At 35.0% G+C, this 21,318-nt stretch overlaps 6 protein-coding genes across 9 annotated transcripts in view; 5 read left to right on the top strand and 1 right to left on the bottom strand.

The window, feature by feature from the left end:
* Positions 1-88: 88 nt before the first annotated feature.
* On the top strand, positions 89-1,007 carry RB195_021304 (uncharacterized protein; the record flags this gene model as incomplete). 2 transcript variants are annotated; one of them, XM_064207967.1, is made up of 2 exons in its annotated part: positions 89-832; positions 912-1,007. In XM_064207967.1, the coding sequence occupies 2 exons, from the start codon at positions 89-91 to the stop codon at positions 1,005-1,007; spliced, it is 840 nt and encodes a 279-aa protein (XP_064063847.1). The 2 variants fall into 2 exon arrangements, with proteins under 2 accessions (XP_064063847.1, XP_064063848.1); XM_064207966.1 differs by lacking the exon at positions 912-1,007 and having other exon boundaries at positions 89-841.
* Positions 1,008-1,909: 902 nt separating this feature from the next.
* On the top strand, positions 1,910-2,391 carry RB195_021303 (uncharacterized protein; the record flags this gene model as incomplete). Of its 2 annotated transcripts, none has more annotated exons than XM_064207965.1 (2): positions 1,910-2,107; positions 2,269-2,391. In XM_064207965.1, 2 exons carry the CDS (start codon positions 1,910-1,912, stop codon positions 2,389-2,391), a joined length of 321 nt encoding a protein of 106 aa, XP_064063845.1. The 2 variants fall into 2 exon arrangements, with proteins under 2 accessions (XP_064063845.1, XP_064063846.1); XM_064207964.1 differs by having other exon boundaries at positions 1,934-2,107.
* Positions 2,392-2,923: 532 nt separating this feature from the next.
* RB195_021302 (uncharacterized protein) lies at positions 2,924-5,199 on the bottom strand (the record flags this gene model as incomplete). Of its 2 annotated transcripts, XM_064207963.1 has the most annotated exons (4): positions 2,924-3,099; positions 3,171-3,283; positions 3,355-3,392; positions 5,191-5,199. In XM_064207963.1, the coding sequence occupies 4 exons, from the start codon at positions 5,197-5,199 to the stop codon at positions 2,924-2,926; spliced, it is 336 nt and encodes a 111-aa protein (XP_064063843.1). The 2 variants fall into 2 exon arrangements, with proteins under 2 accessions (XP_064063843.1, XP_064063844.1); XM_064207962.1 differs by lacking the exon at positions 5,191-5,199 and having other exon boundaries at positions 3,171-3,258; positions 3,355-3,372.
* Positions 5,200-7,745: 2,546 nt separating this feature from the next.
* Positions 7,746-8,144, top strand: RB195_021301 (uncharacterized protein; the record flags this gene model as incomplete). The annotated part of the gene is made up of 1 exon (XM_064207961.1): positions 7,746-8,144. One exon carries the CDS (start codon positions 7,746-7,748, stop codon positions 8,142-8,144), a length of 399 nt encoding a protein of 132 aa, XP_064063842.1.
* A 240-nt stretch (positions 8,145-8,384) lies between these two features.
* RB195_021300 (uncharacterized protein) lies at positions 8,385-8,929 on the top strand (the record flags this gene model as incomplete). Its single annotated transcript, XM_064207960.1, has 2 exons — positions 8,385-8,743; positions 8,809-8,929. 2 exons carry the CDS (start codon positions 8,385-8,387, stop codon positions 8,927-8,929), a joined length of 480 nt encoding a protein of 159 aa, XP_064063841.1.
* A 7,066-nt stretch (positions 8,930-15,995) lies between these two features.
* RB195_021299 (uncharacterized protein) overlaps positions 15,996-21,318 on the top strand; it is a gene marked incomplete at both ends in the record, with an annotated part of 14,181 nt that continues 8,858 nt past the window's right edge. Inside the window, 2 exons of the mRNA XM_064207959.1 lie at positions 15,996-16,138; positions 20,519-20,630. Of these exons, the coding sequence (XP_064063840.1) occupies positions 15,996-16,138; positions 20,519-20,630 (255 nt within the window). The remainder of the gene's footprint in view (positions 16,139-20,518; positions 20,631-21,318) is intronic.

The following is a 21,318-nucleotide window of genomic DNA, read 5'->3' as shown; positions in this document are numbered from 1 at the left end:
TACCATTTAGCTAATTTATAATAGAATTATTGTACTTCACAATAAAATCCTTTGTTAAACAGAATTATTTAGGATTATTTAGACTAAAATGTGGATCTACGTCCTACTACTAACAGTTACATCGCTCGTTTTTTGCCAATACGATGGTACTCTTCCGGAAACGAATGAAGCTGGATATGAAGCGGCCGAAAAAGTTCAACCACGACCATATCCGATTAGCGCAGTGAGCTCAAATCAACTTTCATACACAGCAGAGCAAATCGCGACCAAAAAATCACCTGCCGAACTTATCGCACTCATACAAAGTCTTCTTGATAAATTACGAGGACGTCTACAGTACGCGCCGCAAGGTAGCGATCTGGTTGCACAGTACGATGCCGCGCTCGCCGACTTCTCACCACCTCCACCAGGTGTACAGTCAGATTTTATTGGATCAATTGGCGGTTATATATCGTTATTTACAAAAGTGCTAGGAATATTCTCGAAGGTTGCCAGCTTCGTTGGCCCATTCCTCGATTCGCCTGGCGCCGTCGATCAAAGTGGTAACGATGAAATCGTTGCAATGATTGCGGATATAAACAGCGGAATACAATCACAAGTGGATGAAGCAAACGGACCGTCCGGAGCTCAATCCGACTTCATATCCTCGTTTGGACAATATATTAATCTTGCTAATCGACTCATCGGACTATTCAGTAATCTCGCTGCGGCCTTAAAAAAGATTGGATTTCTGGACCAGCCATCAATGCCCCGGCCAGTCCCAGCTCCAATTGATGGTCCTCCACCTGTAGCAGAAGCGAAGGTAGCATCCAATGTAGCTGTAGGTGGAAAGGTACGGTAAGAGCAAAGCGCTAGTGTGGAAGAAGATCATATGTTATCCATAACTGAGGTGCTGCACTATCAAATTTCAGGCACCGCCACATACATCTCCACAGATCCACGCTCAACAAGTCAACGATGCAGGAAATGATTGCGGAAATCAAAACGAGTATAAACACCGAGTTTAGTTCAAAGCATATTCGCTCTTTTCTGATCCTCGATTTCATCCTAGAGGAATTGCGATTGCGTAAAATTGTACATTTTACATGCGAAATATGGGTTTCACGAACGTTTCAGGTGTGCATGAATAAAGCAAATAAAATTTTCGGATTTGCTCTGTCAGAAAACAACCGCAGTATAAAAGATAGGGGTTACAGACAATTCTCATCCGATTTTCTTATCGATGATTAAAATCAGGTACCAGAAAAAGAACAAGGTAAACAAAAACAAGACAAAAGCAGTCGGTTTGAAAAGAGTTATGGATTTCCTCTGGATCTATTGAGAAAGAATTCCTAATAAATAAGTTCGCGCACACTCGACTCTTTTTTTTAAAGTTTCCAGCTGAAAGGGGTTTACTGTGAGTGAGTGAAGTATAATATTGGGTTCAAGTAAAAAAAAAACCAAACATTTCAAATTTTAATAGATATTAACATTCTCGTAATTTTGTAAATTATGAATACACACATAATAGTGAATAAAAGTTTGAAATTTTAATAGTTTCTACTTAACATTTTGCAAAAAATATCTTCGAAAAAGGTGAAAAAAGAAGGAAATGAAGGAAAAATTGTGTTTAAATTTGTTACAGAAAGAGGATTGCGATTTCACTTCTATCATCTGAAAGAAAAAATGAAAGATGAGGGCATACGGTTCCTGTGGGACCAATTTATTTCCTTAAAACACTGAAAATCGCTTCGATTCCAGTGGTTTTGATGCATATTATTAATTACCATCAACAGATGTTAATCAATGATCAATCAATGATTAATGATGTCATAATTAAAAGTGACATTTCAACGACCAGTTATTTTCAGTTCTTAAAGTTTTCTCGAGAACTGTAGGTCATGGTCATTACACTAACAGACCGTACAAAATGCATTTCAACAAACCTGATCCAATGAAATTCTTCATCCTATTCATCGGTCTTTGTATTTTCTGGACTACAGAAGCGCAACTCGTTGCACCTTCTGGATATGAACTACAACCAAAAAATCCAAGAGTTGTACATGCTACTGGCGTTGGTGGTCAACTAAAATATCAAAAAGGGGTGGAAGAGGCTGAGGGGATCCAGGTATGTCGTCAGTAATCCTAGCAATCACCGCAATAACTTTTTAATATACTACTAGTTTTAGATAGTTATAAATACTAGTTCTCAGCCAAGTTATTCCTATAGCGAATTCACATAATTCGTCGGTTCTTTTTAGAAAAATAAAAATGTTATTCCATGCACAGGCAAGATCGGAAGCACAGGAATCAACAACACCTGCTGAGGATTCTGTAGCAAAGAATGAACCACAAAAGCCAGGAATTCGTCCTCCACCTCGCGTACGTGCACCTATATCCCCTCCAGATTAACGTCAATTTCTGTGAATTTATTCGGAAATAAATTCTTTTTTTGTTTTTTTTTTTCGCCATTTGGTGATAATTCCAAAGATTTGTTTGGAACATCGGATTCACAAAAAGGAATGCTCTTACAATGTAAACATAAATATCCATCAGAGCTATCGCACTATTTTTTTACGCCCGAAATACTTTAAAGGCATCACCCCACGAATCTGAGGTGGTGCAGATTTCAGGTGGAGTATTCGTATACGGGATGGGAGACTACGGAGAGGGGGGTGATTCCGTCCATTTCTTCCTAATTGCCGTAAAAAACGGCCCGGAAGATGCGGCGCCGCACAAGACTGGCGCGCTCCAATCGAACCTCTTGTACAAAATGGTGCGCCAAAACGAATGAGGCCGTATCTTCCGGGCCGTTTTTTACGGCAATTAGGAAGAAATGGACGGAATCACCCCCCTCTCCGTAGTCTCCCATCCTGTATACGAATACTCCACCTGAAATCTCCACCACCTCAGATTCGTGGGGTGATGCCTTTAAGGACAATCCTCATACATCGCTACTCATGAAAATTATTTGGACATACTTACCGAGGCAATTTTTAATTTCTTGTTGAATCCTGCTATTTGTTCCTCTTCCGTATAATTGCCTGTTTCCCAGAAAACTGCACATAATTTCTCTCTCGATACGGTAACAGCGGACAGTATTCTTCGATTCCTGGAGATCTGAATCAGTAGCTCCAGAAGAGCGAAATAGCATGAGCTGTCTGTGCTCCTAGAAACGTTTATTCACGTACGTTCACACCAACGGGTGTCGGAAAACTCCATTGAAGGACTGGCGACGAAAACGTAGAAGATCATGACCGACAGAGGCGAAAGAGCTGTCTGTGACATCAGAAAATAACTATTCCTGGAAGCTTGCGATAGCGAATGAGTAGATGAAGTTGATGTCCTTGTCCTGACGAACGTGGGAATCATTACCTCGATTTTCCCGAACATCCGACGAGAAAGTCCTGCTGCTGGATAGGAGAGGATCAAAACCGACCTTAAAAATCTTATTTGTCTAGTGACGAGTTATAGTTGAAGAGAACTAGAAACTTTCTACATGGACATAGACGTGATACAAGAAAATAATAATTAAATCAATTATCTCTTCCTGATGACCGAAATCGACCCCAGAGAAACTCTAGCAGAATTTCACGTTGGGATCCTCGACATCAAGAACAGGAAGAGAAAGTTTTCGAGTTCATAATGACGAGAAAAACTGTTCATTTTAAATTCTCACTGTTGAAAATTTTCTTCTGCACTCCGAACTTGGTAGTTATCCAGAAGAAGAACGTGATAACAAAATCTGACGTCGTTATTATCCGAGGGATTTGAACGATTTCGATGAAATATATCAAATAGGTGCTACAAATATAAAAGAAATTTCATTTTCTCATTAATAAATTCCAAGTTCTTGCCAAAAATTTGTAATAAACTAATAGTTTTTTTTTTAAAAAAAAAGAGGATCATGTTCACACATACTCCAATATGCTCCAATCTTTGCACTATATGTATATCTCTTGATCCTCTTCTATGAATCGTAAATTAGCGGAAAATTGTGAGGATCACAGTTCAAACTAGGATATAAAATCCTGCTCAGGTTTTCTGTATGAGCCAAACTCCTCAAAGATTCCGTTTTATTTATTATTTTATCCAGAAATGAGCAGAGCAACGATATTCTTATACGTTTTTGTGACCAAAAATATATTTTTCAGATTTTCAAATGAACAATAACTTTATATTTGTGGTGGCTATGGCCATATCGATACAATATATGATGGGACAAACTCCAAAAAGCAAATTTGACTCGAAAGTGAAGACGTTAGGGGTGGCATTTTGTACTGTATCGGAAATTGGAAAGGTATTTTAGGATATTATTCGTGGATAAACGTAACTTATAGTTATACGTATGCTATATTCCAATTTACTGATTGTGTAGATGATTTGTTTTATGATTGTGCTTCGATCGATAAGATTGCGGACAGTAAGTGAATTTTTTCTTTAAATGTACACTTTTAGATAAAATATTGAAAAAAGATTACCAACTAGATAGCTTCCCTGGATAGAGCAGTTGAGCGAGGATTCATTCCTAAAACATTGCGTATTCTGTGAAGATAGCAAAAATTTTTTTTCCAAACCATCGTTCACTAGGACATTAACAAATTCTAAACCAATCCATTAATTAATAGTAATATCCATAATTTGGAGCCTGCATAAATGAAAAAAATTTTAAATCGCTACATTTCAATGTGAATAGTTGCAATGTACAGTATAGTTGTAAATTACTATAACTTGGCCATTGTTTACGCCCTGTAAATTGTTTCTTTTGAAACTATTTCCATTATTTTATTCAGTTTCTGCAAGAAAAAATCAACAACGCTAGAAATGAAAAGTTTACTCCTACACTGATGAATGTATAGCTGATATGGTAAGTAGTAGTAATTAGTAACGTCTTCTCAAACAGTTATGGTTCAAAGCGCTTCTATGGAACCTAGCGTCCTTGCTCTTCCGAAGAAATCCTGAGGAAAAGGATTGGAACCTATCATTGTACTAAACAGTCCTGCTAACCCTTCATTACATATAATTATTTAAAAAAACTAGAAATCTTTAGTAATATTCTATAAAAAATTAGAATTTAAGCGGTCTTAGGCTTCTATTACGCAGGTTGTGATCTACTGATTCCCTGGTATCGAAACTTCTGGTTCGATCCTAGGCTTGATACAGAAGAAAAAAATCAATCAACTTGTACATGCCTAATTTTAGAATGTTTACCATGTGCATTGGATACTGTGCCCATATCAAAATATAACACTCTCATGGATATAAAGTCAACAGGTACGTTGTTATTTATTCCATTTTCAGGATCTTAGGTTCTCTTTTAAAAAGGAAGACGTGATCGTCCAGGCAGACCTGATCTCAAAAATGACATACGCTTGAATTCTACCTATTATTTCGAGTTGGCTTATACTATTTGAATTTTTTTGAATTTTTTCATTGAATTAAACAACTGAGTGATTAGTTTGAGACAAAGCTTCAAAAAAACCTATATAGTTCTGATTAATGATGGAAGCAGCAGAGAAATTAAGGAAATATCAAAATTCAGCACTTCGAAGCTAGTTCTAGTTGAATATCTTCCAGAATAATTTAGCATTTTCGGCTTTTACATAAATTAGAACAGTCGTTAAAGCAGAAAATATGAAAAAATATTCCAACTAGAGTTCCAAACACACGAAAGGGAGGACCTTTCAGGACAAAAAAAGAAGATCGATTGAAGATCAATCACGTTATTCCACTTCAATGCTTAGCGTTAGACCACATCCTCATTTAAACAAATGAAAAACTACATGAAAATACTCCGACACCTATGAAAATCCTCTTACTGATCAAAAATAACTATCTTAACTAACGACAAGCGATAAATGCTTTAAAAATTCGAACACCACCGAACGTCCATTGATTTGACGTAGTTCACGGAATTACCGTGGAGCGTGTTATGAAACAGCTTAGAATTTCTATTTACCTTTATTTTAAATACTAAAATAATGAGAAAATATATGTTCTCTTCAGCTTGAACAAAGGCATTAATCCGAATTTACTTGAAATATTGATAAAATGGTCTCACAGGTGCCGTTGACTTGACATAAAATATAAGGAGTATTTGTGGGATTTTAACTCCAAACAGAGCAACATTTTAAGGCTTCTGAGGAAAATATTGACTTTAAAAATTCACTCCATGTTTACAAATTTTATGAACTACAAATAATTGTAAATTAAACAGTTACAATTACAACAGATAAACTAGCTTGAAAATTTTGAGATGTAAATTGAACTCAGTGAAAAACAAAGAATATTCCTGAGAAGTTAGATTGGGATTAATTTATTTAAATGATCAAAATCTAGGTTTTAGAACGAATAAGGCCTAAAAAATGCGAATATGACTTGAATAATGCGGGAATGATAACATCCTTTTTTTTGGAGGAAGATAGAGAAGGCCGAATAATTTCTTAGACTAATTTGTGGTTCAAAAATGATAATACAATACTACGATATTTTCCGATCAATATGTACAGTTTCGCAAAGTTGTATTCATATTTTTAGTGGACCAATGTTTGAAGCCAAACAGAGCCAAACAACTATGAAACTCATCGACAAAATCTTACCGTACGTGAAGACAAACTTAAAACAAGTATACCACAAGGTATGAATTAATTGTAAACTGTAAAGTTAAACCATAAAATAAAAGACACAACGGAGACTTAGTTTAACTCAAAATCAAACCTATTAACTGGTTTCAACGCTAAATTTTTTCGTAAATGAAATAATAGGTAAAACAACATTTTTAATCACAACACCTAATGTCTATGCTCACCTAAGATATGATTTATACTTAGATTTGTTTCCAGATGACTTCTTGTTCCATTAGCTCTACACTACTGCTCCACTACTGCTACTAGTAAATCCTCAATGTATCGATTGATCTGAAATTTTTTGAATCCCATAACTATTCGTTTATCATCATATATTTCGTATTGCCTTGTATGCATATAATATGTTGATATATATATATATATATATATATATATATATATATAATTAACAGGTGGTCGCAGATATCCAGACGGCAAAAAATTCTCAGCTCTCAAAACAGGCTGTGTATGACAAAGGTTATACTACAGCAGCTACTACAATGACAAAACCGTTGATTGAACAAGTCTGTAAAGCGTAAGTTGAGGTCAGTCCACGGCTTATACCATTTTCTGCATTTTCTGGATTTGTTCCCCAAAGACCAATCTCGATGAAAGAGTTTGAATCGATACATATCTTCGAAGCAACAGTCGACGTAGTTCATTGAAGGCAACGCATCACAAAATTAACTATGTTGGGATACTTCCACGATTAGATGGAGGTAAAGGTGTAATTAACGAGTATGAACGTGATAACCCTCTATTTTCCTAGTAATTCAGAAAAACGATGCCAAATATGCGTGATTCGGTTTCCCCCACGATGCAACTTATCACGGAAAATAGAAACAGGGCATTCCGCAATGGGTTCACGACTGTGCAATTGGGGCAGCTTCAAGCAGCACAAAGAAGAACGAGTCTAAAGAAGCGCAGCAGAGACCTCCGCGAATATAGTATTTTGCTAACAGCCTTGTTGAGGAAATACGGGATTCACACCTTTTCTCGACGTGAGATGAAAAGAGTTCACGAAGAGTTTTTATTCCCACATTTTCTGTTCGTCAACTCCCCTGTGTCAACCCCGATTACTTCCAGTGGGAAGTTTCACCACGGATTCTCCCTTCATAAGTACGAGTCGCTCTCAACAACATGAAACTTGGCACAGCCCCCGGACTACCGTTCTATATTTTGCTGAGCGTGTATTACAAATTATTCACCGAGATCATTCTCACGCGCATGTCCAGGACGCTGGATGAAGCCCAGCCTGACGAACAAGCTGGATTCCGTCAAGGGTTCAGCTACATGAACCACATCCAGACTCTGTCGAGGGTAGGAATACCGCCTGTTCCTTGTTCTAACCTTCGTCCGCTGGACGATCAAAATGTTGACGCGCCGCATGCGAGAACATTAGCCAATTTCTACGATCGATGCACCACTAGGATACAGCTTTTCCAACGCCTCCTCACCATACTTACTGAGAGGGGGTACGACAAGGCGATATCATATCACCGAAGCTGTTTATTACATTTGCATTCCAATGGACAATGAAATCACTTGCATGGGAAAAATGGGGCATACGTGATGACGGAAGATTCCTCTCAAACCTTCATTTTGCGGACGGCGTCGTTCTCTTTCCAAGAACTTCCAAGAAAGTCGAGACGATGCTCAAGGAATTGAATGAAGCAAAGAAGAGAATAGGATTGCGATCAAGACACAGTTCATAAGGAACGTCTACAGCGAGGACGGAAGAGTACAACTTGGATACTCCCAGATCGTAGAAACTTCGTTATGCATCTACCTTGGCCGTTCTACGAATATGGAAACGACTTGAAGAAAGGACTGAATAGAAAGATGAGAGCACCGTGGGCACTATTTGCACCCGTCAGAGAAGCTACTGACCAGCTGACGGACCAAGATCTTCGTGTCCATCTTTCCAACTCGAAAGTTCTTCCAGCGCTCTGTTACGCGGCGGTGACGTGGGCAGGCACCGTAGCCAAGTCTAGAAAGCTACTCATTACGCGCAGAGCCCTTGAGAGATCTCTTCTGAAGGACCGGCGCACACTATACCCAGCCGGTTTTCGCAGCTCCGAGCAATGTTCGGTATTCGCGATCCAGCAGAATATATTTCAAAAGCTAAGCACAGTTGGGTCAGGCACATTTTGAGAAGAATCGACCATACATAGAGCAAAAAAACGCTAGAGAAGATCCCTAGAGACGCTAAATGCCCTCGAGGGAGGCCGCCAACGAGATGGGGTAATGTGACCGCAACACGGATGGACCAGCAGAGAGCTCAGCTGGATAAGGATCTCGTCAACGTTGCTCACGAAACTTGAGAACATCTTGCGTGACAATGCCGAGGGGACGAATCGAGTGGAAAGAAGCTGGAGTCCGCAAGTTAAAAGAAAAAGGACCATCTATGTAAGTATCTAAGTGACTGGTAGGTTGTGTATTTTATTGAATTCCAGTGGATCATATTGATAAATTCTTCAGAGCTGGTACTCCTAAAGCTTTCTGAAGCGCTGTTTCTTAAACAGTATTGACCGCATAGTGATTGATTTGATCTTGAACTAATTCAGATTTTTAGAAAATCACCAAGTTGGAATGGAATTGTTTCCTCGCATATGCGAATCGCCTTGTGGATTTCCTACAATATGAATGTTCGAAGATAGTCAAGAGTTGATATCTATTAAATAAATATGATAGTACTGTTTATATTATTCTGCTAATCATGTTGCGGTTGAAAATCTAGACAAATTTGTCTTGGATATGGAACGCGTTAGCATCACATTTCCAGTGAACTTAAAGTGTCTTTTTCAGGAATCAGAAGTGCATGTAGTAACTCTTGATTTGATGATGCCGCTAATTTGCTAACAAGATCTGCCCGCCATTACATCTCAATTTTCTTAACCTTATAAATATTTGATAAAAGAAAAACAGGATCACATGCTAGATAAGGCCACCACAGAATTTTTTTTACAGAGCAAGCGAAGTGCGCCTCCAGTTTCACTTTTAGAGGGAATTAATTCGAAGAGAGAGGGTGTGCGTTGAAGAGACAAATGGTGCGCGTTGCGGCAGCGTCGCGTGAGTGTACAATTGAACGCATTTGGGACCACTATATATTTATTACGACTGTCACTTGTTCAACTTTCTGAATATATCTTATTAGCACTTTTCATAAAGTTCCCTCATGAGGATTGTTTTCTTCTGTTTATTTCTTCTAATTCCTCAGAGTATTTCTCTATTTCCTTCGAAAAAAATGTTCATATTTTTTCACTTCTGGATTGAATTTCGAAAAGCGTTAAACAGTTGGAGAAGTGTAATAACAAAACTAACGAAGAAAAGTAGGGACGACCGCAGTAGGTGGATCGATAGACACGAAATGTAAGATGGAAGATTTTTTACCCCACTAACAAATAACTTTTGATTAAGCAATTTTCAAAATGTTCAATCTGGAAAATTTCATTAGAAAAATCCATTAGTTATTTACGGTAAACACCTGTTGGAACTTTTTTAAAGGATTAACAACAGCACTTTTCTTCGGTAAAATGCCACTAATTTACTTTAACTATTTGCCGCTTTATAACTTTACGAGTAATTTTTATTTTTAGAGAAAATAAGCAATATTACCTATATACGGTACCAAGATCTAACCTCACAAACTCAGAAAAAAAAATTTGTCCTCACATTTTCCCTATATCAGTTACAACAATAATAACCTCGCTCCACCCTCACATCCTGGCCCGTCCGTTTTTTTTTTTCGTAGAAAAGCAGTATTTGTTCAGTCCGCGTCCTAAATACTCATTCTCTTTTGTTTTTCACCTCTTAACTACTTGCATAAGTCATTTGCATTGAATCCTGGACACCTGAGTAACTTTGTTTTCGTCTTTACACCTTACTTTGAAAAATAGTGTGATTCTTCGGATTCCTGAGAGTTTCGCTGAGTTACCTTTTACTGCCCTTTATTCCCTTTTTTCCCCTGATATATATTTTACGATGTGATACAATTTATTTCCATTTTTTTTAAATTTCACAAGAATATCAAAGGAAATTATTTCTTCCTGCAATCATACATCTACTGCGTTTTCACTATTTACTGAGTAGAGAGCGACTTCACCGCTTCAAGGAAACGTTACCCAGTGAATCTGGAATCCTTTAAGGTGAATTTTGAATTTATTCAAATACAAGCCGTTAAGTCACCAGCTCAATCTTATGGGTGAGTTACTATGTCACTTCGAAAGAAAAAAAATTCTCTTCTTGTCATTTCAGATAAACTAAAATGCAAAAAAGATACATCGAAATAAAAACGTGCAATTTTATTTCGCTGCAAAATATGGGTTTGAGTGGTTGAAACTTTGTTTCTTCAAGTTTTGTTTTTGTTTACTTAGAGCTACGTTATTTTCTTACTAATCGTTTTTGGGAAATTTTTGAGAAGCTTACGGGGACTAGTTTACAGTATCTAGGACAAAAATATCTTGAATGCACCAAATAAATTGGTTGAAATGGTTACGATATAATCTCTGTGTCAGTTATTATATAAAAAATATTTTAAAAAATTCTGATTATCGTTTGTGAAAACGGTGTAGAGTAGACTATAATAAAAACCGTTTCGCTGATTTCTAAAAATTTTAAAAATAATAATTTCCATTCTAATCTTCAACAGAGGCTAGTGGGAATAATTTATTGCTTAGAATATCGCGCGGATAGCCTTTGACCGAACAATTATTCTCTCATTCGAAAGTGTTGCAAGTCCCGTAGCGAGAGATAACTGCAGTTCTATTTTTAGAGATTCCCGATGCTGTATAGAATGAAAATTGAATTAAAATTCATTCAATCGTAATACAGCAAATTCCAGAAGAACTTTTTAAGAAATATATGAGCACTTCTCTTCTTCTTCTTCTTAGCCTTCCATTAGTTCAAAATAGTTTCAGAATAGAAGGTTAATATGGAGCATAAATTGTCTTCAATAAATTTTTGTTAAGTATCCATGCCAACTGCTCGTTTCCCAATGAATTAGAAATGAATGAAAAGATGAGCAAATATACAAAAGAAGGTCCCACCCCATATTTCCTTAAGATCACATTTAGCTTAATTTTAACAAATCGAGTAGAAATATATTCGCTGCGTGAACATGGCCTTCTCATCATTTTCAATCAACCATTTTCGGATTCGAATTTTCGAACTTCCATGAGTTTTTTAAAATGAAATTTCTGGACAACAACTTGAAGCAACTTATTAAAGATAGTTCCAAAACAAACTGGAATAAACAATTCGGAGGTAATAGTTAATCCACCGTAGTTAACTTGAATTTTTAAATTAAAAATTTCTTTTAATCTGAAACATTTTGAGAGAAAAACTTTATTAACAGGTGTCAAGGATAACCCATGTCTGTCGCCTAGCCCGTGTGGTTGTTAAAATTGTGGATTTCTTGAGGAACAATGTAGGATGTTCCTGCGTTTAACTGCAGAAAATCATAGAAATGTTCCGGAAAATACTCGATTCTTCTCTTTTTTTAATGAATTTCCGTTTTCTTTTTTTCCCAGACGTATCCGTAAATTATTTTTTTTCACTACGTCTTAATTGTTACAAGCTTTTTTATCCAGAATATTTGCTTTTCAACGCAAGAGAGATCGATTGAAGGCGAAATTTTTGCCCTTATAGAAATCTACAAGAAGAATGGATTTTTTTTCTCGGATTCGCATCAGCTCACTCCGATGTAAGGCTATAAATTTCCTTTCGATAAGTGAGCTAACAATCATGAGCGAGCACTAGGAACCATTTTAACGTTCCCTGGTGTCATATATCCCGGTCATAAATCCTCTCTCAGAAGGTGCTGACTTACCTGAACTGAAATTGAAAGAAATTGGATTTTTCCAGAAGCTACAATGAGGATTATTCAAGACAGAATTTTCTGCTAAATTTTTGATAGAATTTAAGAGATACTATTCTTAGAAATCATCATAAGCAGCATTTGACGTTGGAAGAAACGGGATTTTTCTATTAGCTTCAACTAAAAATTTTTAAAATTGAATTTTCTGATAAATTTTTGATGAAATTTAAGAGGTAATATTTTCAGAAATCATAATAAGCAGCTAACGAAAACTGCAGGTATCACTGTTTTTTTTTCTTTGCAAATCCGTAATCAGCCAAGTGGTTTCAGAACGATGAAACGCTAAAGAGCTTTCAGGAAAATGGGAAGATACCTCTGGTGAATTTTTGATCTTCACTTGATTCCAGCAGGAACAGAGCAGCTTAACGCTTAGCAGGCGTCAGTTATTTTCTCCTTGCAGCGCGGTTTCAGGATCACTTGCTTCACTGCTCAGTTGAATGTCATCTACGAAAAAGTAAGATAAATTGCAAAGAATATGAGGTATACAACCATGAAATTTATAGGAAGAACTAATCAAAAACTATAGAACACTCTCTCGGATGATCAGAGTGATGTAAAATTAGCAAAATTAGAGTGAGTTCAAAGATGTTAGCAAGGATTCAATCACAATCTCTCTAAAATAACGCGAAAATAAATATTTATGGTTCCTGAGTCGCTTAGACAAAAGAATTTCTTGAAATCCACAAGTCAGCATAATATTCCAAAGCAGTATTTCTGCTAACTGGGGAATTTTCTAAGCCTTGGATTCCCCATCTTTCACAAAAATTCTCAAATTAAATTTCACATCCACATGGATTACCACTGCTACTCTATTCTGGTTCAGAGGTTAGAGCAATTTTTTTAAAATATTACTTTTCCTTTATTGTTTGCATACTACTATTAAGAAGTCATTTACTCCAGAAACGGGATGTTCTGTTGTCCAGTAATTAACTAAGTAACTAATTGAAAGTGGCGGTTCAACATAGGAACCAGACATGAATCAAAGATCTTCCTGATATTTCCATGGACTAATGGAGAACCCAAAACCTTTGAATTCACATAAAATTCTATTCTATTCCCAACAGTCAATTTTGCTCATAAAAAAATTACACCTCAAATCAATGGACCGTTTTGTTCTTCTAGTTATTCTATTACAAAAGTACCTTTCTTCTATCGTATATTACAAATTAAAAGAAAATTCTAGTGATTTTTAACTTTAATAATTTATAGTTGTTTGAAAAATTACCTTCCTTATTTTAAAATACTCCGTTTCATCTTCATATGTCACTGTTATTGTAATATTAGGACTTGCCAAGGAGAAAGAACGGTCTGAGTAGATGAAAACCTGGAAGAAGGTCCAAATTCCAACTTTTTTGGCCAGCAATTTCTAATTTTTTTTTTCTACTCTTTCAATCGTTTGTTTCATTTTTTGTAACATGTGATCGTCATCAATGAAGATTGATCTAGCAAACAGCGGTTCGAGCGAAAAAAAAAATTCAAATAAATTGGAAAAATTGTAAAAAAAAAAATTAAAATCCGTTTTCATTGAGATTTTGAGGAGAGAAGTGGAGAATTTTTTGGATGTGTGCCTTCTATTCATATTTTTTTGATTCCTTCGAATTACTTTATGGAATATTCGGATTCCTTGTCCATGTTCTTAGTTTTAATAAATAAAAATCTTTTACAATTTCAGAATCAGTTACCAATTTTCAACAGCTATTTTTTTTTACCGTGAAATTGATAACTTACACAGCTTAACTTGTTACTTACTATAAAGTACACGTACATTAGCGAGAATTAGATTCCGAGAGCATTTCGTACGCAATTCTTCCACATATCATCCCTTTTTCCTGAAGCATACAGTACAGTACTATTCTTCAAATTATTTCTATTACTAGCTAAAAATTTTAATCGACACTAAAATCCACGAAGCAATATGTGGAATTTTTGCAAAATATGTAAATAGGTGAGGAACAGGAAAATTTGAAAAACTATCGTCCCAACGGGTTGTAAGAAATATCTCTCTCATTCAAATCCAATTGGATCCAATCTTTTTTTTTGTAGATGGCCTGAGCAAATTTATTCACTAAAACTAGAAACGAAGTTTAAGCGACGTAAAGCAGCATCGGTGCATGAAGTGGAGGTATAGAACGTTATCGCACAAGTAGTCCTTAAAAAATGATATTCGGATTTTTAATTGGGGAAAAAAATCCAGTAAACAGAGTAATTGTAGTAAAATAAGTGAATTTGAACACTTTTGAAGCACCTCCAATGAATAACTGAGACTGAACTTAAACAGATCTGCACTGAATGCGAGGAAAAATCCTTTTAATGGAATTCCGGAAAATATTTTCCATTACTCTGACCTCTTCTGCCTCATTTGAGCCATCACTATAAATACTGCAAGTCATATGTGGTGACATCATCGCCAACCTCAATCTCAGTCTAACCTCAGTATAGAACTCTTAACTGAAGAGAAATAAAGATGAATAGAAAAATTTGTAGTAAATTTTCACCGACTCCCTGTACAACCTATACTACTCTGGATGCTTCTGGATGTACTACGTAATACCTGCGTATACTATGCTCTACTATACTTGAAAAGAACTATTAATTATTGAATTCTGCTTACATTTTTTATAAACTTTTAAACTAAACTTTTTGAGATTTTACTTAGATCTAACGTCAGTGGTCCGAAGATATCGTAAATGCCTTGAAACGCGTTTTCACCTAAGCAGTCGGCAGAATTAATTAAATCCAAGAATTCTTCCACACATGTGTGATGGAAGAGAGAAGGCATCATTATGGGTTGAAGACGTAGAATCCAGGCAACTTTAAGTGGATCTCAAGTTCTTAAAGAAACGAAGTGAATCAATCATGGATGCACAGGAAAAGGTCCCATAGGATGAAATCGAAACATGTTTTTTTCTCTAAAAAAAAACCTGTTAAGGACGAAAACATAAAAGAGAGCCGTTCTATCCAGAAAACTTCGTATTTGTAATAATTTACGGATAGAGAAGTTTTCGCAGCTGGTATCACATCACTTAAAATTTGCACTACTGTACTATATACAGTACTTCTGATACATTAACAGCAGCTTCTTACAATTATGATAGTAATTACAACTAGTAGAAAAGTAGTAAAAAAAAAGTGATGCCAAAAATTATGCAAAGCGACGCTATCTTGGAAGATCTTCAGGAATTCTACGATGGGATTGGGTCGTGACTTTAATGAAGAACTCAATTTCATACATCGGATCGCAAAAAGATTGCAGATTTTTTTAGTTGAGAAGTTGCCTCAAAGATAAACAACTTGTAAATACCTATAATTTTTCGCTTTTTTTGATCCGCAAGCAAAAATAAAGCATAATTTTTAACTCGGTAACGAAAGTTACTCTTGCTTGAAATATATCACCTCTTGACGCTTTACGGTACGATGATGAAACTACGGTATTTTCCATTCCGCTTGAATAATATCCTTTATGAGTTACAGTTGTCGAAAGCATAAACCTCCGTGCACCTCATAGAGTCACAATGTGGGCGGGGCGAGGTCGAGACGTCGAAATGACGACGGGACCGCCCATCATCATCGCAGCATTCGAAATGAGCTCACGGCAGACATACGCTGTACTCTTCATCGCCAGCATATTGGTGTTACAGTATGTTACTGCACAGAGGTATGTATACTGTATTCTATAATAGTATTTATAAACTGTATAACAGAAATTTTCTTTCAAATTTATCATAAAATTGAGTTTCACCGTATTTTAGACATATTTTCAGCTGATTTTTACCTACAAAATAACTCCTCACCTATTATTTCTGTACAAATTAAATAATCGATCGAAGAAGATTTGCCCTACAACTATGAACCGTTTTTCTCCGTTTCATTTTTATTTTTAATTCTAGCAACCCAGATCCAAGCATACATTTGTACATCCACGGGAGTTGGTTCTTACAGAAAATAAGCACATGATCCATTCAATGATATCCGTTAGTGTCGTATAATTTCTACAGCTTTGAAATATCCTGAATCATGTCAACGCATCATTGGATTTGAATAGGATAGGATGAAAGCGATGATGAATGTTCTCAATGACACTTTTCAGGATAGGCGCCCATTTACTACAAATTATAAGCATCAGGATAACTCTTTACGAATTTTAGTGTCAGTACTTGGACGAAAACAAATTCTTCATTTATCATACTGAATCAAATTTCTACTACCGTATTGAGACATAAAATTTCCCCCGAATAACTTATTTGAACAGCAGATTTATAACTGTAATCGGGTGTAGTAGTATTTCAAATCTGTTAATTTATTTCAAACTTGTTTATTAAGCCCGGGGAAAAATATTGCATACAGCATAATCACAAACAATTGCTTTGGCTTAGTGATTTCTGATACTAAACGTTGAGATGATGCTAAAAATCCTTGAAACAGGTTTTATTTTCTTTTCTCCTCATCCAGAAATAAATTGCAGATGAGTGAACGGAGTTCAGCAAATATTTCTTCAAATACTATTATTCAAATTAAGAAAAAAAAATATTTGAAGCGAAGACAATAGAATAGATAAAATAAATATACAAAATAACAAAGTGTTCCATTGTTTTTTTTTTTCGTAAGATAGTAGAATTTGAAAAAAAAAAAAACAAATGCAAAGAATATGGTAGGTGAGCTGAAATGGAATGTGACAAAAACGTCCTGAAAATGGAAAAGACGGATAAAATTCGAAAAACGTGGATATCGAAGAAGAAAAAGAAGCTCTCGAGGCTGGAATGGAAAAGTGGTTTTTACCGTTCCTCACTTTAATGGATATATCCCTCTAATCTCCGTCACTTCTTTCACTCGTTCCTACCTAAGTGTTCATTTATAGCGCGTTGAATGTAGTGAATAATGCCTTAGCTCGATTTTTTTTCTGTTTTTCAATCGATACGATACGGTATACGGTATTGGATTCTCTTCACAAATGAATAAAAGAATAAGTAAACAAATAGAAAAGGAAAGAGGAAAGTTCTATCAATTTTTCACTCTTTTAACTCATTTACAGAGTATCTACAATTTATTTTTGAGAAGTAACCTAATACGTTTACAGCGTTTTACGAACGAATAGCATAGTGAGTTGTTGAAAAAATGATAAAAAAAAATCCACAATATAACTTCAGGAGTTAATTTTAGTAATTTGGGATCTCCAAAAAAATTCTCATTTATTATTTTAAGAAACTACTAAATTATCATTGTCACATTGCAAAAAAATTAACATAAACATACTATTTTAACCACTAATACCTCATTTAAATAATGTTTTACTACTGGAACCGTAAAACCAAAAAACTTTCTCTCGTAAAACCAACAAATTTCTTGGATGATGAAGAAAAAAAATCACTATATTCCATAAAATTGTAATACAATTTCCGCACTTCTTGTTTTTTTTTTCTTCTCAAAAATGTCATTCAGACGAGGCGTTTCTTAAAATGGATGCAAAATGTGTATTTTTTCTAAAGTTCACTACCTTTTTTTAAAATTGAATACAATTACTATTAGCGATACTATGCAACTACAGAGAAAAATCAAATTTAGAAGGATTTTTTTCTCTATTCGTACAGATCACTTTCGTCATTCGAATTTGTTAACAAAATTTCGTTGCACTCCTCAGACACAATTCCCAGTATCGATACTCAAAATCCTCATTTCGTTGCACTTTCACCGTAATTTTATTATCGTAATTCAGTCCTCTACTTTAAAATCACTCCACATATATGAATGCTTTCCTTTGAACGAAATTGTTTTTTCCTTCTCATGCGGAAATATAAGCCGTGAATGTGAAAAAAGGTATACCTGGTATTTGTAAATTTTCAAGGAAATAGTCGGAGGATTCAAAGATTTCTTTCACATAACCTGATTCTCTGATAATGAGGACGCGTTGAAATTTTGAGGACAGTGCACGTGTTCTAAAACAATGCCGCTTTTCCGCTTTATTTGAATACAAAATATGAACCAGAAAGGAGATGGGCGTTTAAATTCCATACAATGAAGGAATTCCTTCCTAGAAAAAAAAAACGTGAATAATAGAGAAAAATTATTTTTCTTATGCAGTCACCGGTTGTTGTTATTTTTATCGTTACTGAAAGCACGGCAGCAGAGGATCCCAGGAGAAACTCGAGCTTGTTATATCCATAGAAAGCAATTTTTAATGTCACTTTTTTCTGGCCAGCTACATTTTTCACGAATATCATGACCTCTTCAACGGCTCCATTTCCTTGGATTTCTAAAAACAAGGATTTTGACGACTCTTTCATGTTATGCCTGACATCCATATTTGCAAGGATTGAAGAGTGAGATTTCTTCATAAACAACTTTCTTTTGAAATTTTAACTCCAAAACGAAAAAAAAAACTAGCGGAGATTTTAAATCTACGTCAGCGTAATATCTCGTATACAAAACATAATCGTTCTCAGACGACTGGTTTGTCCACGCATCCGTTCTCTTAGGTTCACGGAAGTACTCTGGATTGCATAACCATTACGAACGTATCATATAGAATTCATTACAAATCTATTTCTCAACGAGATTCTATTCTGTAACACTGAAACTCATCACTTATATCCTCTAGGAAGAGGAGATGAGTGAGTTTAAAGAGTCATACTGTTGTTCGAATGCAATTTTACTAGTTAGAATTTTAAGAAAAAAAAACCTAAAATTATAATTAGAACAAAATTTAGAACAAGATCACAAAAAAAAAACTAACTAAAGATTTTTTTTTACTAAGAATAATAATATTTTTCAATGAAATTGAGGGATTTTCTTCTAGCAAAATTTTCATCGTTAAGCTGAATGGTAAAATATAAGAAGGGAAAGATCAAAACATTTTATAAGAAACTATAATATGATTATTTAAAAGTTATACAAAAAAATAAACATATAAAAAATGAATATATAAAAAATAAATATATAAATAAACATATAAAAATATTTAATTTTCAATATAGCAAAATGAACAGAAACGTGTCGTCTTTCAACTTATTCTGCAGCGCACGAACACCATTAGGGAAAAATATGAAAAAAAAACTGTTGAGGGATTTTGAAAGATTTTTTGGTCCTTACTTTTCAATCCCCTAACACATATACAAGTAAAATAAAATAGTAAGTATGCAGAAATAATAATAATGTTTACCATCACATTATTTCACGTTTACTTTGTAATTTATAGAGCAGAGGCAAAATTTTGTTCTCTAAATAAACGGTGAAGAAGCAGACAGTATGTAGACCACAAAAAAAAAGCGTGGAAGAGGAAATATACATTTGTGACAATAATTATTATCAAAATTACGGAGGGAATGTGAAAATTATAGGAAAATAGGTGGCTAAAAAATAAAACCTCTAAAACATACATGTGGATTTCGTCTCGGACATGATATTGATTTCTTGATATGTTACAACAATGATCTTGATCTACCACGGAAAAAAAATAATTACAATATTTTCCTTTTTTATATCACACAATGCTACTTCCGCTATATCCACAGTAATATATCCAAAACAAATACATTCTATTGAAATTTTTTTTTTTACATTTTAATTCATTTTTATTTCAAAATTTTAAACAACATTATAGGTCAAAAGATCATTAGAAAACACTCCGGGAAAAAAGTAATATTTTCCAGGGGTATGATTCTTACAACTAAAGTAATTGAATAAAATTTCTAAAAATAGTTTCTAAAATTAAATTTTAAAGAAAAACACCACTTGTGATCGCAGTTGATAACTCAGTAGGCTAAAACTGATAAATCGATTAATTTATAAAAACTTTTTCTTACTTTGTACTAGTTTCTGAGAGTTCAGTAACACTTTTGATCAGGTTTTCCATAGCAACACTTGCTCAAAACACACCCTCGATGCTAACGTAGAGGAATTTTGGAAAATAGAAGCATAGGAGCTCATTCCTTGAAATATTGTAGAAGTCCAAATTTTGACACGCAATATATTATAAATATACAAGATATATTTTATACATATTTATGCAAAACAACACAAACCTACACAAAAATTATTTCAGCGATGACATGTACGAATTCCAAAGAGCGGCACGAGCTCCTAAATTCATTCGATTTGGACGTGGAGGTGGAGCAAAATTCATTCGATTTGGACGAAGTGGTTCGAATACTTGGGTAAGTCGGAAAATTTTTAATTATATTTTGTAGTGATTGTTCCGCGAGTTCATATTGCACTCATTCAATTAATCCGCATCCGATCAACTTCGATTGGAGAGTGAATTTTGAGGAATTATCGATTATTTATGACCTAAATAGCTGTAGTAGCAACAAAAATAGCATTAAGCGTCCTTCACTTCGGATAAGCACTAGTAAATCCTCGGTTCAGCTTTCATTAAGGAAGAGAGTTAAACGAATTTCTTTTCGTGCATAATTAGCACTAATCCTTACTTACTGTCTGTAATTCCTTGAGGGAAAAAAACTCACATTCAATCATGAATTCGCCTAAATTACGCTATAAACATTAAATTCGCTAGTAACAGTAATAGTAGTACTATACTAGTAATTTATTCGCAAATAAGTTCGAGAAATGGATTTGAGGTTTAAAAGGGACCTAAGGTTAGTGCTCGGCAGGACAAATAGTAGTTCTGTTGCCTTAACCAAACACAATTCCAGAAGGATACAAGAGGTAGCGTGGGAAATTCTTCAACTAAATTCTTCAACTACAGTACAGTCACATAATACAGTAAAATATATTAATGGTATAAAATGTAAGGTGTAAAATTACAGTAAGGGCACAAAAGAAGTGATAGATGCGGTCAGCATCCAAAACAGCGGAATTAAATTAGAAATACTGTAAGGAATA

Source organism: Necator americanus, chromosome X, assembly GCF_031761385.1.
Source record: "Necator americanus strain Aroian chromosome X, whole genome shotgun sequence".
NCBI classification, from domain to species: Eukaryota; Metazoa; Nematoda; class Chromadorea; order Rhabditida; family Ancylostomatidae; genus Necator; species Necator americanus.
This window is presented reverse-complemented; position numbering and strand designations above follow the sequence as displayed.